Source organism: Simochromis diagramma, unplaced genomic scaffold (assembly GCF_900408965.1).
Source record: "Simochromis diagramma unplaced genomic scaffold, fSimDia1.1 OVJJ01000026.1, whole genome shotgun sequence".
NCBI lineage: Eukaryota > Metazoa > Chordata > Actinopteri > Cichliformes > Cichlidae > Simochromis > Simochromis diagramma.
In genome coordinates, this window is record NW_024386985.1 from 730,934 (window position 1) to 749,624 (window position 18,691).

At 38.9% G+C, this 18,691-nt stretch overlaps 1 protein-coding gene across 8 annotated transcripts in view; it reads left to right on the forward strand.

The window, feature by feature from the left end:
* The window catches only part of mcf2l2 (MCF.2 cell line derived transforming sequence-like 2), a 109,034-nt gene that overhangs the window by 74,915 nt on the left and 15,428 nt on the right, over positions 1 to 18,691 (forward strand). For 6 of the 8 annotated variants that reach the window (XM_040039806.1, XM_040039807.1, XM_040039810.1 and 3 more), the window contains exons 26-32: positions 1,652 to 1,688; positions 1,869 to 1,966; positions 8,046 to 8,141; positions 9,299 to 9,397; positions 13,749 to 13,820; positions 14,259 to 14,369; positions 17,136 to 17,245. In XM_040039806.1, the coding sequence (XP_039895740.1) occupies positions 1,652 to 1,688; positions 1,869 to 1,966; positions 8,046 to 8,141; positions 9,299 to 9,397; positions 13,749 to 13,820; positions 14,259 to 14,369; positions 17,136 to 17,245 (623 nt within the window). The remainder of the gene's footprint in view (positions 1 to 1,651; positions 1,689 to 1,868; positions 1,967 to 8,045; positions 8,142 to 9,298; positions 9,398 to 13,748; positions 13,821 to 14,258; positions 14,370 to 17,135; positions 17,246 to 18,691) is intronic. The other 2 variants (XM_040039812.1, XM_040039813.1) reach the window with 2 other exon arrangements.

The following is an 18,691-nucleotide window of genomic DNA, read 5'->3' on the forward strand; positions in this document are numbered from 1 at the left end:
TTGAAATCTCGATAAATGCACGGCATTTCGGCAGGTATGGTTTATGTGAGTGTGACGCTTATTTTGAGCGATGAAAAATAATAACATAGTTTTATTTTTATATTTCAAGATCACAATAATCTTCCAATTTAGAACTACAAGTTAAAAAGAACTAACACAAATGAAATACACTTCAGTTAAATACTTATAATTTTTTTCCAAACCACGTGGAGCCGCAGTATAAGGACTAAAGAGCCGCAGGTTGCCGACCCCTTGTCTAGATGAATGATAAACATGGAGGATGGAGTGTGCATCACATTATAAACTTTGCCATATGCATGGTGTTACTCCTCATTTAAACTCTTGCTGCTGCTGCTGCTCTCTTCTCAGACTGTCTACGCACAATATGACTAGCCTTTATGAATAAAACATCACTTTGTCCATGATGAAAAAATAGATGCTTTTTGCTGAGTACAATATTCGGTGCTATGCTGAGTCTGCACTTCTCCGACAGGCTCATTGGTTGCTTGGTATAAGAGGTAACAAGCCAGATCATTCACAGAGCTTGGTATTTCACTTATGTGAGCTATCCATTTGGCCAAGGCAGCACCTCTTGTGTACAGTTATGTTACTAGATGCTCCTCTAGAGACTTCCTGCCTCAGAGCAGGATTCTTGTGGCAGGCCAGAATTGTTAACGTTGCATTTATGAAGTCTGTTGATTAGATGTAGGTGATGTCTGAAGCTGCATTCCAGGAACTTAAGTGTTTGGATTTTTCTTTCTTTATAGAGCCCGAGCAGGATTTCAGGATATCAGTCCAGTAAAAGCAGCTTATAGAGTTGACACAGCATTCTGGGAGAATTTAAGCATTGAAATAACTCATGAATTATAGAATAAAAGCTTCCAGTTGTAAAAGATGCCAGCAGCATGGCTCTAAAGGATAGGCACTGGAAGTAAAGCTTGAAACCTTGATTTTCTATAGTTTTTCAGAAAACTAGATGGTGTTTTGTATCTTCTTCTGTCTTGTTCTTTTCTGTTTGGTCTTTCTGATATCATGTCTTGACTTGTGTAAAGAGGACTTGTACTGTTGTAGTTCTTCTGCCGCCATGTATTCAGTACAGTGCAGGACACAGATTCAATAGGACCAGACACCAGTGGAGGATTACAAACAAGACACAGAAGCCACCTCAAGGCCTGCATGACATACAAAATCCACAGTGTGGTACCGAAGAAAATATTTGCTAAGAGAAAAATAATGAAACGCTGCCTCTGCTCTGGACAGCAGGAAGAAGGAAACATCGACTGCTTCTAACAGTTGAGATGGCAAAACTGAGCAATTTCTCTAATAAGCAGAGTTTTAATGAATTCAGCAGCTTTTTTCTCAAAAGGGAAAACAAACACAGGCACAGAAAATGGCGACCTTAGAGTAGCAGAATATTTTATGGAAATGCTATCCAAGCCAATTCCTCCTATTCCATTTACCAATCATATTTTACTCATTTACTAATCCAAGTCAAAATCCCTCACGTACCGATGAACAAAGTAGCTTTGAGCAATGTTTTGGGCCAGATGCCTTGCTCAAAGGTAGTGATTCCAGCAGCAAATCCTTGTTTTAAAGCTTACGGTGCTCCAGTTTGACCATCAGTAATTTTCTGTTTCTCTTACATTCACAGAAGCCAGCCAGCTCAACATCTATGGGGCCCCCATGAGGTGAGGAAACAGAGAATCACACAAATTAGAAATTAATCAGCAACCATGATGACCATGTTGCAGAAAATCTGAAACCTTCTCTCTGAATCTGAAAAAATCTGCTCTCAGAACAGGGATGGACAATGACAAGTGGAAATCTTAGCTATTTCAGTTTCTCACTGATCTGTCTACTCTCAATAGGAATGTGCGGAAGATGGCACTGAAACACTCTGATTCATCAAGCCCAGAGTCAGGCTTCAGGAGGTCCAACCCCAGCCCTAATATGAGGCAGAAGAGAGGTGAGAGCTCACTTGCCAAACTAACCAAAAAGTCAGCATCTCGTATTACTTCCAGAATTGAGTAAAATGAACTGTAGATGGGGTGATGTGTGAACCTTGAGATTTCAGATTGCAGTCTCCATGGAGTTATTGTAAAATGGAAGAACGGGCAAGGTTACAGCACATGGCCTCTCATGCTAACATGCTGTTCATGCACACATAGTCTCCTCTAAATCTCTGTGCTGTACTTCTGCATGTAGACTCTTAGCCAAAAACAACCTTTGCACATGCAGTTAGGTCAAAAGCATACAGAGAAGCTGTACAGCCTCCTCACACAGAGATGCACGCACTAACACAAATACAACGCTGTCAGCCGCAGTAGGGGATAAGATAACAGGTGCAATTTCAAATTGTACCTGTCTCCTGTGAGAAAGCCCTCTGTGCTGCTTTCTAGTGTGTATGGCTATCAGCAGTCTATCAGCAAGGGTTGTTGATCAAAGTTGTGTCTGTGTGTCTGTGTGCCAACACTAACTCAAGGTGACAGGAAGCATCCCCTATGGCCAATTCCAGGGAGCCACCTTGTCTCTTAACACCCCTTTTTTCTGTCTTTCATCAGTTCTTCCATGTCTCACCCCTTTATCCGTGCTATCTATTTATCTATCACTTTCTTATCTGTAGCCTTTCTACAGTGCCCTTTATATCACGCCTTATCTTGTCTTTTCAGTTTCCCTTTATTACTTTAATATCTAAAGTTTGCTGCATAACATCAATATATCAAATTATACTTTTAAATATGCAGCAAAGGTCCAGTAATTTTACAAGGCTGTGAAATATGCTGCTGAAAAGACTGTTGATCTGCATGCAGTCTAGCAGTAGCTATCCTTGTGATGGAAATCCGTTGCCAGCCACAACTGTCATGGTGTCCCACGTTGTCCTTCATTCATTCTGTTTGTTTGACACTATCTTACTCTACTGTCGTTTAAGACATACCACTCCTACCTGTCCTACCCTCCTGCCAGTATTGTCAGCTGAGTGCCTTTCTACTCACCTCTTTCCACTTCGCCAATCAGTTACCGTTGATTAGACACATCATTTGTCAGAGTAGTCTGCCAAAGTGTTGCACTATTCCTTAGTCTGCTTCTTAACCCTGAGTAAATCCTGGAGTGTTGTAAGCTCCCTCTTCTTAGCTGCCTGGTATTCTATTGCTTGTGAAAAAAAACTCAAGTATTAACCTTACCTTTTTTTTTTTTGGTCAACATGAAAAGGGCCATGTCTGTGTTTGAGCTCAGGACCTTCTTGCTCTAAAACAGCCGTGTCAAACATTGACCCACTGGGACTTTCTCATTATAATAGAGTGACATGGCAGTAAAAGAAGCCTGAATAGAAGTCTATATCATTATGAGATGAGCCATTAATGGAGCCAAACCTTTGTGAACGTTGCATTTTAGTGGTTAAACTAGAACTTACAGTGGAGAAAAGCTTATTAAACCTCATTATAGGGTAAAGTCATTACATTTTTGAAGCTCTTTCTATCAGATCTCATTGAAGGTTCTGGCTCTCTATTCATTCAGATAGAGACTTTAAACTAAAAAAACAGCATTTTTCCCTCGAGGCATTACCAAGTTGGCTCCTAAAAGCCAAATCTTGCTTCTACAAAGACTTTTGTCATGCATTAACGTTACGGTCTGGCTTGTCTGGACCTAGGCAACACATTTGTGCAAGGAAGGTGCTGCTCACTGAAGTGCATGTGTTTCAAATCTGTAAGCCGCAATTTCCCAGATACCGAGAGTACCTCTGGATCCTCCCTTCAGCTCCAGAGAATTTTTTGGGGGGTGAGTCGAGAGTGTGCCAGCCATTCCTGTGTTTCCTGGCATTTAGCCGAGCTGAGTGGGAGAGGCATTCTCCATTCTTCAGCTTTTGAAATGATCTAGTGTTATTTAGTCTGACATTGCTGACATTTTAGTGTTAAAACCCTCTAGAGACTGTTTTTGGAAAGCTATGCTTCTGGATATAAGAAAATCAGAGTGATTCTGACAAGGCCTCAAATAGACAGAATAATTCAAATTTAGCTGGTATAGTGTCGACATACTCCTTGGAATGAGTGGGGGCCGATGTCGAAAGCATACCCTAAGTCCTAAAACACCACTGAAGGTGTGGTTTGCCCTACAGCATTTGTTCAAAGGTAGGTTTCAGTAGCTTAGTGTTTACTGTTTCTGCTTTCTTTTTATGGATTTTCTCCACCCTGCCATGCTCTCACACTGAATTTTCTTTACCACTCGCACAGTCCTAAATGCTAGCAGGAAGTTAAAGGTTAGGGAATGCTGACAGTGGCTGCTGCTTTGGGTATCGCCCTTCAAATGCGTGGCTGGCCTCTATTATAATAATAATGGATTGCATTTATATAGCGCTTTTCGGGACCCCTCAAAGTGCTTTACAATTCCACTAGTCATTCACTCTCACATTCATACACTGGTGAAGGCAGCTACAGTTGTAGCTGAGGCGAGGCTGCCATATTGCGCCATCGGCCCCTCTGGCCATCACCAGTAGGCGGTAGATGAAGTGTCTTGCCCAAGGACATAACGACCGAGACTGTCCGAGCCGGGGCTCAAACCGGCAACCTTCCGATTACAAGTGAACACCCAACTCTTGAGCCACAATCGCCCCACATATTATAAAACCAACCTGTCTGTCTCCTGGCATCCATTGTCACCTCCTGCTCTATTCTCTCTTTCCCCTACTCCTTTATGTTTCTGTCTTGTGCTGTTTATTCCTTCTTCTGTCAGCTTCCAGCCATTTACTTTTCATCAGTCATCTCTCTTTAATTCACTCTGTGCATCCCTTTTACTTCTCCTTAGTTCTCACATTCCTTCTCGTCTTTGATTCTTACTCAGTTTTCCGTCCTGGATTCCTTCTAATCCCATCTATTTCTTGTTGATAATGCTTTGCATTGAACTGTTATCTGAGTGTAGTTTTATGCTATGAAGTTTTCCTAGACAGACTGAGCAAACAGAAACACAGCCGCAACTGGTTGGGGTGAGAGAAGGGTAGTGTTTTCAGATGCCGCATCTGACACAACCCTCAAGGGATTTGTGTTCAAACTAGAGATGTTTTAATTGTTAGGTAAATGTGTAAACTACTGCACCATGGAGTGAAAAAAAAATAGGGTTTTAAATCTCATGGCTTCTCATATTTCTGATAGTACAGCAAAACATGTTCTATGGTTTTATCTTCTCTACAGTAATCCCCAGTGTGGTGTTTTCTTAGTGCCATTAAAAATTGCATGTATAGGCAAACAGTGATTAGGTGAAATGTGAAATGTGGTGTTGGCTGGGCATATTTATCCCACACAGTAATTAATAGTGGGCTTGCTACATGCACTGGTTCTTATATAGTGCTTTTCTACTCTTAACTGAGCACTCAAAGCGCTTTTATACAACTTGCCTCACCCAGTCATACAAGCACTTTTTTCTATGCTTTTCCTATGTAAGTTCTTTCTATCTAACATTCACATATTCATACTCTGATGGATGCATTGGAGAGCAACTTGGGGTTAGTATCTTGCTCCATGATATGTGAAATGCAGACTGGAGCTGACTGGGATCGAACTACCAACCTTCCAATTTGTAGGTGACCTGCTCTACCTCCTGTTGCTTATTGAAACCCATATAAGGGTCCAGCTCACTACCCTACATAATAATAATGATAATAATAATAATAATGCTGCATACAGTGACAATTAGAAAACCTTTACAGAATTAAAAGTCAAAAATACAAAATAAAACTGAATGTACAATCTTAACAAGGTGTGTTTTAAGAAATGGTTTAAAGATAGAAACAAAGAATACTGTGAATGCAGTGTGGGAGAGAGTTCCAAAGATATGAGGCTGAGAGCTCTGAGGTCCGTGGTAGTTGGACGAGCACTTAGTACTTTATCATGCAGACTTGCTTGAGCAGTTAATCAGGCTGAAAGGCTCATTGTGAAGGTGCAGGAATATATACACTTGTTTTAAACTAAATACAGTATAAAATATTTGATTGCAATATTTGTCATGTATTAGCACCTCTTTTGTTTGAGTGACAGCATGGACTCTGCAAAATCTGACAACCAATCTCGAGTCTCTGTCTTGGATTTATCAGTAAATCCTTTTTCTTTTTTTAGCAGGACTTTTGCTGATTGCCGACCTGTTTTATTTATCATGTTTATTGTGTATTTAAGATGAAGTAGCTTTTCTGGTCTTCAGTAAACAAAGCTTGATGTATTGATCTTTTGATGGTGTGAGCCATGCACTGCTCCCTTAGAAATCCTCAGTGTAGCCATACTTTGGCGTTGAGAAAGCCAGCCTTTGCTCAGAATAACAATGTGACTACTGACAGTTTCACTTAGTTCTGATGCCATGTTTCCCATGCTTAGAGTGCTACTTGGTAAGCAATGTTCCACTAGAAGCATGAGGCACATACATCTTTCTAATAGGTGAATATAGGGCTTTATGTGTACAAGCCCCTGATGAGTTGTTTAAATCCATGGATCATCTGAGCAATGCTTCATTGGACAAAAAAAAAAAAACAACATACAAAAATATGACATTTTTTACAAAGCATACACTGTAGATAAAATATGTAATTAACTGTTGCAGCGAGCACTTTTAGGCCCACAGAACCAGAGGCTTCAATTTTATACAGTGCATAGTCTATGTACAAAGGAGTGAACATGGTCAATGACTTCTAATCTGCTTCAGTATAGCTGCTGACCTAGAAGCAGTGGAGAAACTGAAATATTCTTTTCATTTTACAGGGTAAAAATTATTGTGTGGTTATTATAAATATTTCAAGACCTCTTGCATTTACATGAAAATATGTCAGATTTTGATGGGGTCTCAATCCTTTTTTGCTAAAACTCTTTCACATTCCTTAAAAAATTGTCAATTACTGAGTTTCTCTGGACTGATGGCTGTGGTTAGGGAACTTTAGCCATAGGTATTATCTGAGGAAAGTGGCTCAATGTGTTATGTGTTTTCCAAAAAAAAAAAAAAAACCTCTATGAGGGGAAAATTGAACAGATGTGAAGTGAAGAGTTTCACCAAAATCTCCATTTTTGTAAGTCTATGTTTTCATTGTTATTGTCATGAATCTTGTAGTATTATCTTCACTTCTTCAGACAGAGATGATCCAATCAAGGTTTAAGATGGAAGAATTAAGTCCCTCTTTCACTTAGCTTCCTTTGGCCAGTTGTACCGTTTAACTTCAATGTTTAATATGACATAATTTCATATTTCAACAGCACAAAATACAGATAATAACAAATAGTAATAATCTATAGTAGATTCCTAAATATCAGTCTTAGGAAACAATCTGCTTTTATGACAGACTTTTCTGCTTTCCATCATCTGCACAGTAGTTGGAAGAAGGGAACTATTAGATTTGACTGCCTCACATGATCGAAAGCATCTTGGACAGAATGATGATTTTACACTTTGACAGCAAATGATAAAAAAGTTATCTGAAAGTCGAACCGTAAGTGAGTCAGAATAATGAATGAAAGTTGCAGTGTATGTGAGAAAAATCCTTAAATATCCTGCACGCTTTGCATGGAAGATTGCATAAAATTATCTGCATGCCAATGTCACAAAGTGATGGACAATTATGCCAAATTCTTTCAAGAAGTTAATTCTGGTAAACGAGCCACTATTGACTCCGAGTCCAAGGATACAGTACATTAATTATAATCTGTTGATATTATTGTTGAATAAACAGTTGAAAAAGTGTTGGCAAATATGTCTTGTGGTGTAGTTCAAGTTTACCACATGTGAGAGGAAAAATCTCTTTTAAGTATTTCATTTTCTAAGGTATAAGCTTTGACGTAATGAAACGTTGACTTATGGGGAAAAGGTATGTGTCTCCATATGGTACAGTATACTTGCTTCATAAACAACCTGCAAGTGTTTAGTAAGTCTGCAATTCAAGTCAAGACAAGAAATACTATTAGAGCACTTTGACAGCCATATAAACCCTTTGCATCACTTTATTCTTTTCAAGCAACGCTCAAACTGCTTCTTCTTTCTCTAATGTACTAACTTCTGCTTAATCTCGCTTTGCTACGTAGCTGACGCTTCAGCCAGCCAGTCAGGCTACTCGGCTGTTAATGCTAGGAAGCATTTCACCTTGCAAGGACTTTCCAACAGGAGGTCTCTTCCCGCAGGTAACAGCAATATGCCGAGTGCTCGCTAAATCCACCTGTATCGCCATCTTTATCATCATCACTGGCATCTTTGTCAACATTATCATCTGTTGTTTGCTCTTTTTATCTATAATTGCTGTCACAATAATGTTGATCGTAATGATAATTGTCATCATCATGAACGGCAGCAGCATCTGCCCTTTGTAGTTAAGTCTTTTCGCTCCGGTGCATGCCACTTAGTTCTTGCACGGATTTCTCTACATGCATTGCAGTGTCTGCCATATCTCACATAATAAGACCGCATCTCCATCCACTCCTCTGTCTGTGCTTTTATCTGTTCACGTCTGTGTCATCTGCCCCTGCTTGCACTGCAACAACTGTGATTTAGAAAAGAATGGGATGGAGTTCTGTCGAAGAGGCATGATTTGACAGCAGGTGATGGACAGATGAAGACAAAGAGTAGCTGGGCGGAAATATATGGTGAAGCATTACACGGCATTTCACCTCACAGTACCAAAGCCCTCTTGACATTGTAATATGTTTAAACATATCTGAAGGAAGAAGAGACTTGTTTTTGTTTCACAGCAGTATGACCACACAGGTACGCTGATGACACAGTTGGAGGAATGAGAGAGCAGTTTTGAAAGACAGTCATCTCCAGTCACGTTTAAGTCACTAGACGGCAGACACGTCGACTGATAGAAACCTTTCTTTAAAATTAGTGAAAGCTATCCCACTGTTGTGTTGCAGTGATGTTGCATCAGGTAAAACAAAACAAAAAAAATCCTACTTATTTCATTAGTGATGACTAAGAGGGAATCCTTCTACATTAGACTTTTGTATCAGTCCAATTTAATTTTTATTGGCATGTCTAAACTTAGATTCTGAAAGTAAAATCTTAGTAAACTCTCAAAAAAATCATTTTTCTTTCTCAGTTGCATTTTATGGTCTTTCCTAGAGAATGTATGGATGATTGGTTATTAAGGATGGCAGTGCTAAGAAAGACCGTGAAGGCTGCTTTCTCTTTGTCTTTGATTTGCATTCTATTTAATGCCCAAAGTCGCTGTCCATCCTCCTCTTCCTTGTCATTTCGCCTCTTTTTAAATCCCGTTACTAAAGCTTTCTCTCCCCGTGCTTTTTCCTTTCTTCTTTTCCTCCTGACCCCTTTCCGGCTTTAGAACCTGCTGCTAAAGAGGCTGAGGTCCCCCGCCGCTTCTCTCTCACTTCTTCTCTTGCTTCCTCTTCCTCCTCCTCCTTCGCTACACGGCGCACAAAAGGTACCAGCCTTTGTAGTTTCTTCCTGCTCTTTACAGCCTTTTTCTTATTTTGATCACATTGGCTGCGTTGTTACTGATGTGCATCTCAATAAGTTGAATTCTAATTATTACAGTTGTGAAGTGTCAAACAAAAAGGATGCATTGCTATATTGTACATATTTTAAAATGAAAAGAAATTACAAGTTTTGTGGGCTGGATCAAAAAGGAAGAATTGAACATTTTGCATTTTTAATATCATTACAATGGCGGTTGTTTGTTTTCTTTATTGCCAGATTTTGATTTGATTTGATTTTCTTTGGTCCACCGTACCAAACCTATTCTCCAAAAATACAGATGCAGGGAGAGGTTTGGAGAACTGAATGTTTTCACAGATTTCAGCAGAGATTTTCTCTCCACACTTCTTTTCCTCCAACCAGTCGAGGCAGATGGGCACCCTGTCTGAGTGTGACTCTGATGGAGGTTTTCTTCCTGATAAAAGTCAGTGGTTTTTCACCCCTCTTGCCAAGAGCTGCCCAAGAGGAATTGTAAGAAAGAGCCAGGGTCCACTTTTCTGTACAATGAGAATTCAAGTGAATCGAAACCGTGACAAATTTGTTTCGTATCGAGGTTATTTTAATGTTTTTCATTGTATTTTAAACAGGTGACTAGGTTATAGTGCATTGCCACACACCTGCCAATTTGTTTTGGGGTTTTGTTTACTCAGCTAAAATAGGAAATATAATTAAAGATGTGTTTTAAACATTAACCCATAATTTCACCTATGGAGAAAGGTGGGATAGAGCTTACCTCTCATTATATCTGAGAGAGCCTAAACATCCAGTCTTTTGTGTGATTTACAGAGTGCCAAACAGTTTCTTTGTGTGTCTTTGCTAACAGTAAATCATTTCTAATACAGAGCAACATATGAGTTTGATCAGTGCATGTATGTGTATCACTCCTGTAAGCTTACAGTGATTCTGACCCACAGCAACATACAGACTTGAATCTACAGCTCACTTTAGATTTCTTGCTCACGTTTCTCTGTTAGCTACAAGCATGGATACATTATGCGCATTAGCTTGCCAAATTAGCTTCCATATGCACATCCCCTGGGAGACAAGTGCACTTCTAGTATCAGTTTGCTGGCTAAATAGCAAAATAGCTGGTCAGCAACTTCACCATATTCTCCTCTCTTGAGATTTGCATCGTGTCTGATAGAGAATTGCTAAAAACACAATGAGAGAAAGAAGAGATGGACGAGAGGTGGGCAGGCATTCAGTACAGATACTTTTTTTAAGCAACTGTAATGAAATAAGAATTTTGATAAGGTGACATTTGGAACGCAGGGTGACATTAAAAGTGGCAATAGAAGTGCAATTTCTCTTACGAATACAGATGAGACACTGATTTTCAAGGAGGCAGAGGCAGGAAAAGAATTCAAATTGAACTTTAAAAAAAACTATTTCCATCCAGTCTCACTGTCCTCTTTTTATTGCATTTCTTTTATTATCCCTCATGCAGCTGAGACTGACCGATCAGAGCACTGCAGGCCACAGTGCTCAGCGGAGGTCTGAGCGTGGCTGTTGCTTTTCGGCCTGTATTTTTAATTCTAATCCACACTGTGTGCTAAGCAAGGAACAATATTACTCTATATTGCTTGATATTGTTGAAACAGATATGAAAATCTCTAGCACTACCGTGTAATTTTAATTGCATGCAGCTTTATATTTAAAACTGAGAAATGTGAATTATGAGTAATTGAACATATGGGCTGTATTTTGTTCATCACTCCCTCATAGCACCTAAAACATTTTTGTAAGATAAACGTGTGATTTCCATGAAATACAAGCAGGAGAACAGGTGTAAAAATGAAAATGAATGAAGACTGAATTCCATTTAGAGACATTATTTTTACGACTCTGCACTGTTACGTCTTCACTGGACAGACCAGTGCTATCATTAATGTAGTTCATAACACTTGTGCTTTTTTCTGGTGTGATAGATATCTGATATGGAAGCAAAAAATAAATAAATAAATAAATGTGGTGTTGAGGCAGTGTTTTTACACAGATGTTAGTGTTACCATGCTGTGTTTCAACATCATGTCTTTATGTTGTGCTTCTAAGGAGCCAGGTTTTATTTTTATCTTTTAAAAGTGGTCTTGTAATAGTTCTTCAGCCCTTCTTAAGGTCCCTCAAAGTTTCTTTGGATGCTTTTTCAGTCATTTTCAGTCCCTGTCTCTGACTGGTGTCAGAGGAATTTTTTTTTTTTTTTTTTTAAAGCTGCTTAACACTGACATATGAATCATTCAAGAATAAAAAAAGACACCCAGTTGAAGGGATGAGCCAGCGTTGTGTCTACGCATAACACACAACTTAGCAAAGAAGCAACTTTAAATTGTATCTTTGGGCATTTTCTTACAAGCAGCCTTTCACAAAAAAACATCATTTGTTCCCATTTCTTAATTTGAATCTATGAAAAATGCAAAAGATAACACAGTGTGACAGGCATGAAATAGTATTTCAACAGCATGATTCCCAAAGAGATATTAGCCAAAAATGTGGCGTGTGTGGGCTTCCTGTGCAGAGAGTCCTCAACACACTTGAGGAAACGGGACAAGTAGAGAAGATAAAGCGAAAGGCCTAATAAGGTATTTAAGTCATGTCATTAAGAAATAGGAGGCAAACATCTGGCCATTCAGTTGATACATCTAATGTTCAAAGAACTGTCAGTAGAAATAATCTCAGTAGAAGGGTGGATGTGGAGAAGCCATTTTTTAGGAAGGGGGACAGGGAAAAAAGGCAGAAGTACGCCAAGATTTTACAAAAATTTAACTAAAAATCGGAGGTAATAGGTCTGATGGAGGGATTCATTCAATTTTCAAATATAAGCTGTCGATATGTTTATCAAAGATCAGAAGAGAGGTTTCAGGTTTTTCATTTCAGCCACTGGTCTTGGGGATTTTGTCAAAATTAATTAAATTATGAATGTGTAAAAGTACTGTCAGATTTTGATCCACTGTGTAGCCGCCTGGAAGTTGTGTGATTAATTTTTTAGCATCACAATGATCCCGAACACACTGACAGTGTAGTAGAAGAAATGTCTGGAACATGCAGTAGAACACGATCAGTCGTGGCCTATGACTCCCCAGAACTCTAACTCAACATTGTTGAAGCAACATTGTCATTCAAGTCAAGTCAGTTTATCTATAAGCACATTTAAAAACAACACACGTTGACCAAAGCGCTGTACAAACTGGAAAAACAATTGTTGGATCATATTGACAGAGAATGGAACAAAACATAGTCAACAGGAGAAGAAAGCTTGCTTAAGAGACTTCAGAGAGAGAGTTCGTGCACAGTACTGTATCAGTAACTACTTGATATAGTTTTTATCTAAAAAAAAAAAGTTGTAGAACTCTTAATCATTAAGTCCAAGTAACATAAAGCATGTATTGTATGATTGATTGTGTCTATTACTGGTAAAAACTAGGGACATGCATACACGTCAGGGGGATTCAAAGCCAGCGTACTCCCTGCAGTGCACAAATTATCACCAGTGGGTAGAGGATATGTTTCCATCTGCATACATTATGGTTGGAGAAACTCACGTATCAAATATGATACCAGGCACATTATAATATTACATGTGGGGCTTTATAGTACGTCAATCAAAACACATTTTCAGTTTGATTTTGTATGTGCAGATTTGTTTTTCAATGAATCAATAATTATAGATGTTTTGTGGTCAAAGGTCAAATATTTCTCACAAAAGATGAAAAAAACAATTCAAACATAACAATAATGTTTGCCAGCATTAAAGATTCAGCAAATACTTTAGTTACAACATATGGGAGATTACATAAGAGTCAGAAGCTACCAGTAACCATGTAGCCTGCATTCTCAGGTTTTAAATGAAGCAGCTGCAGCATCAGTTCTATATTCTGTTTAATTATGCTGATGGTCATGAATTAAACCCTGAAGAAAAGCATCCATTTCATTCATTCTCCAGCAAAAATAATTTTTTTAAAATATAGCTGGAAAGATGGAAAAATAATTAAAATAATTTTTTGTCAACTAATTGCTCTCATCTTTAGAAACTCTGTATCCAGGTGCCTATTACTGCATGGAAAATATGACTCTTTTCTTTTAAAAAAAAATTAAAGTCATAATGGTCTTAAGATGATTCAGCCCACTTAAGGCCTATGTCTAAATGACAAAATGCTTTTTAACAGAAAATAATATTACAGCTTTCTAATGTCTAAAAGGGGCTTTAAAAGGTTGATGAAAGGTGATTTGGGATGATGCAACCGTCTTTCTAATATGCTGGTTTCTCATTAATTCTCTTGTTGCATGTTATTTCCTCTGCCCAGGTCCCCTCTCTGCTAGCATAAAGAGCAAAAGGCATGAAATAAAGAGTGATCCCACTCCATTTGGTTATGAAGGTACAAGGAGACAGATGTTATTTCTTGATTGACTGTGCTTCTTTATTTCTGGATGATGTGTTTCACCTTTTGTAGTTCCATTTCGTGCGTGCTTTGGTGACTTGTAGGTGGTTTGTGATGTTCTTTTTGTCAGTGCATGAGCATCAAATGAAATTGGTATCATTTGTGTGTGTGTGTGTGTCTGTGTAGCTTTTGTGTGTTTTGATCACAGATTTTCCCTGGTAGGTGTTTGGTGTTTTCTGTTGCTTGTTTATTTTTTTCTCTCGTTGATTCTGCATGGATACAGTTGCATGGTTTTCTTATTAGACAGCACACTGACTGGATGTAATTGTGCAACTTTTAGAAATTGTGCTTTTTAAATACAGGTTTTGGGTTTTTGTGGTGCAGTTTAACAGTTGTGATGACAAAATTGGTATAAAGCAGTTGGCTTCCCTCCAGATACATTGCGCGGCGCTATGGCAGCAGTCAGGAAACGTCAGAGTATGACTAGCAGCACTTCTGCTGGTCCTGGTGGCACCTCAGCTGTCCCTAGATCCACTTCCCAACCAGGTAACTACAGGGGAGGATTCATCTCCTCCAGTCACTTGAGAGACTATCATCCTGTGGAGTTGATTTCAGTTTTATGTGAAAGTATATTTTGTTTTTTGTTTTGTTTTTTAGTTGTCCTCCTTTTGCATCGCATTGACTGTCTTCTTTAAAAACATAAACAGAGGCTATGTCTGTCAAATGGCTTCAAACTACTGACCAGTCCAAGTGTCCTTGTAATGATGTGCTTTCATTGAGAGTTTTTATTTTTCTACTCCCTTGTTAAATAAAGCTTAAACAAATTTAAGAAAGAAAGAAAATTCAAATGTCAACTGGTTTGAGGGAAGTGGTAAAAACCTTTCATAAACCCATCAGAGGAACATTTTTACGATGTTAATAATTTAACATGATTAATTTCTTCTGTCTTCCTGTGCACATGCTCGGCCTTGTATAATCTCCTCTCCAGCTTCTCTTAAACATAAACCTCTAAATAATCAAAAACAACATGATAACAGCACCTATGGCTGTTTCCTAAGCAGGAACAGAGACCCATTTAAAGGCAGATAAGAAAACATGTGCCAAAGATAAATTATTAAATCACAGTTAACCTTCAAATTTTAACTTTGAAGCCTTTCAGACAGAAAATCTGTACATGCGACCACATCGGCTCCAAGGCTAAAAATAACTGTTGAATGACGATATATAGATGGGATCTGATGTTGAAGCCAGATACTAAACCAGTAGTGATAAGATAATGGAAAACCACAGACTTGAAAACATACCGAATGTTTGATATGAGTGTAACAAACAAGTGGTTGTTATAGATCACAAAAGAATTTGAAACTGCTCAAAATTATGCAGAATTATTGTAGGCCATATAAAAATGAGAAGAAAAGAGGCTTGTGACCACATTTTGATGACTATTTTGTGCCTTCAGAGATTAAATAAAAAGAAAGAAAGGAGGATAAGAGAGCTTATCACATATGCTGACTCTGGCTTTTTGTCCATAAGTTATACAGCTATGAAGAAAGACTGACTGGACAACGTAGCTACATCATTTCTCAAAAAAGGGGAGATTTTGCAGCGTTTAGCCTAATTTGCCATACAGAAGAAATGAAGTTTCCCATAAACACTGTGAATATAAATGGATGCTTTTGTTTTCATTTCATTTGTTTTTTGTGCGTTCCTTATTGTGTTTTTTGTTGTCGTTGTTTTTTCCTTTTTGAATTTTGGGGACTCGCTGAACTCAGCATTCTGTCAGAATTCATCAGGGACAAATAAGCTGTTTTGATTCGGCGCGATATGAATAAAATTGAAGTGAATTTACAAATAAGAAAGTTGGTTTTCAAGCAGCCCTTTCTTGAGATGAATTTCAAACCTCAGCAACCGTAAAATGGAGACGGAAAGATGTGCAGTGGAAGAACCTGCTCACTCCACCTAAACCATGAAGAAAACAGACACTGTTATCAAAGTTAGGTCTGATTATCACTACTGCCTTTGGTGGGGTGTTGTGATGGTGTTAGCTGTGAGGTCAAATGGAAAATACCTGGTGGTGACAGACTTGAAACATTCAAATCTCCCTTAGTTTTATAGAAGCACAAATTTAATATATAATTCCAAAAGTTTTATATACAGAAAAGAAAACTGCAACGAAACGTAACCTGATTAAAGAAAAGATATGAAAAAGTTGATAAAAAGCTGATAAAAAAAAAAAAAAAAAACTTTACCGAAAGGAGTAAGCGGCTGTTTTCAGAACCACACTGCTCAATTGCTGTCAAAGCAAAAGGCTCTTTGGCCTGGCCCTCTCTTCTCCCCCGGTCTAAACACCTCAGTGGCTGATTGACTGAGTGCACTCAGCTGTGCACAGGACACTGGCTCCACAGGAGCAGATGCAGTACCTGAAACAGGATGTAGAGAGAGCGCAACACCAGCGGCGACTCACAATAGATCTGCGGTGATGTAACAACCAAAATCACATCTTAAGAGCTTTATTCTTTATTTTTTACAAACCACTTTACTTCAACAAATTGTAAAGTTGAAGAATGATGCTTTACAAATGCCAAGCTCTCACAGCTCCTTGCACTATTATAACTGGTGAAGCAGTTTTGGAATTCAAAAGCCTGTGTTCAAAACCCAGGCGTGTGAGAGTGAGTGTTTGGACCCACTGTGCAGCTTTAAACTGTCTTAAACTGATGCTGGGATAAGCACTGTGTTTTTGTTGTTGTTTGTTTTTTCTTGTGTTTCTTTCTTTTTTCTGCCATTGTGGGGAAAAAATGTTCAAATATTTCCCGTGTTGTCAGTGAAAACCTCTTCCTTTTTTGCTGCCGTTCAACAGTGTGCTGACAGATCAGTAAACTGCACCAGTACTCAAAAAGGTTGTGAGTTCAATTCTTCCCTGAGGCAAGAGTGATGTCTGGATAAGCAGTGTAATCTTTTTACACTGATACCATAAATATTAGACTTATTTTAATATATGCATGCGCTGTATGTGCTGCTTCAGTCATATGCTAAAGTCGTTATTAGCGTGAGAAGTATGGGTAGTGACAGCCTCCCTTGTGCAGGCTGCGACTCGTACGGGGATTGAAGTCATCCTGAATGTGAGAAATTTGGCTTGAGGTTGAATTCTTGAAAACAGAATCATCAAGCTTTCACGATGATGTAACCAATTATTTGACTGCACAGCAACATTACTTTCCCGAAGCGTCATCACCTGCCAAGATGCATATTAATGTCCCCCCTTGTTTATGAGTACATTTTTAATGGTAAATCATGTGTATTGATTCCCCTCAGGCTGGGCCCAGCGGCGTCTTCTTTCCATGGACACAGAGGACTTTGAGACGATTCCCTCCAGCGCAGAGGAATCCTCCAACTCTTCAGACGAGGAAGGCAACAATAAAAATGTAGGCAACATTTAAGTCTGCTGCCCACATCAGCTAAAAAATGTAAAGAAGTGAAGCTCAGATACGATTTGCTACATCACTGGATCATTTTGAAACTTTATTTAAGAGTGAAACTTAGTAAAACGGAATGTTGCAAATGATTTTGTCCAGAATTGAAACCAGGTGTGACAATTTCAGCAACAATTAGCATTATTAAACTTTTGCCCGAGTGAGGAACGTAACTCAACTGCACTCATTCGACTCCAGCTGAGTCATGTCAGCTGTCAGATAAATCATGACATTTTATGATCACGAACCATCCCCCAACTGCTATACACTCATCTCTCATTGCCTCTTCACCCATTCTTCATTTTCCCTTCTTTTTCACTAAATCCCATTTCAATCCCCCTAAAGGAGGACCCCTCCACAGCTTAATTATTTCCCATGTTCTCCCTTCTTGTTAGCAGCAGGCACTGACCACTTGACATTTAGGAAATGAGGGGAAGATGAAAAAGGGGTAGGATTTTAACTGCACATGTCTGCCGAATATGGCAGCATTTCCACATCCATTATAATCTGTGTGACGTACACGCACGTGCACACTATCGACACGAGGACTGAGCACGTTAGTGATGCAGGGAATGTAGCAGCTTAGAACATACATTTGTAGGACACTTTATTAGGTACTTAGCTAGATGTAGGATGGACTACATTTTCCCGTCAGAACTTCACAGTTGCTGCAAATTTGTCAGGTGCATGTCCATGATGTGAATCTCCCGTTCCATCATATCCCAAATGTGATCTGCTAGATTGAGATTTGGTAAATGTGGAGGCCATTTGAGTACAGTGAACTCATTGTCAGCTTCAACAAACCACTTTGAGATGATCTGAGCTTTTATGACGTGGTGTGTTATCCCGCTGGAAACAGCCATCAGATGATGGGTAAACTGTGGTCATAAAGGGATGGACAAGATCAGCAACAGTACTCAAGTGGGCCGTTGCACTTAAATGATGATTCTCAGCAGGTAATAATGGGGCCCAAAATGTGCCAAGAAATCAGCCCCCATTCCATTACACCACAACCACCAGCCTAAACTGTTGATACGTGGAACCATAATGTCTAAAGCATGGATCTTTCTGCTCAGGTCCTGCCATCCAAATGCTGTAGCACAAAATCAAGACTACTCAGATTTGGTGTTTTTCAGATCTTCTGTTGTCCATTTGTAAATTGCCTGTGTATATTGTAGTGTCAGTTTCCTGCCTTTAGTTGACAGTAGTAGTTTTCTGTTGCTGTAGCTCATCTATTTCGAAGTTCAGTGTGTTGTGTATTCAAACAAGCTCTTTTTCATACCTTGGTTGTAATAGTTATCTAACACACTGTTGCTTTTTTTATCAGCTTAAAGCAGTCGGAGCATTCTCCTTTGACCTCTGACATTAACAAGGCACTTTCACCCAGAGAACTGCTGC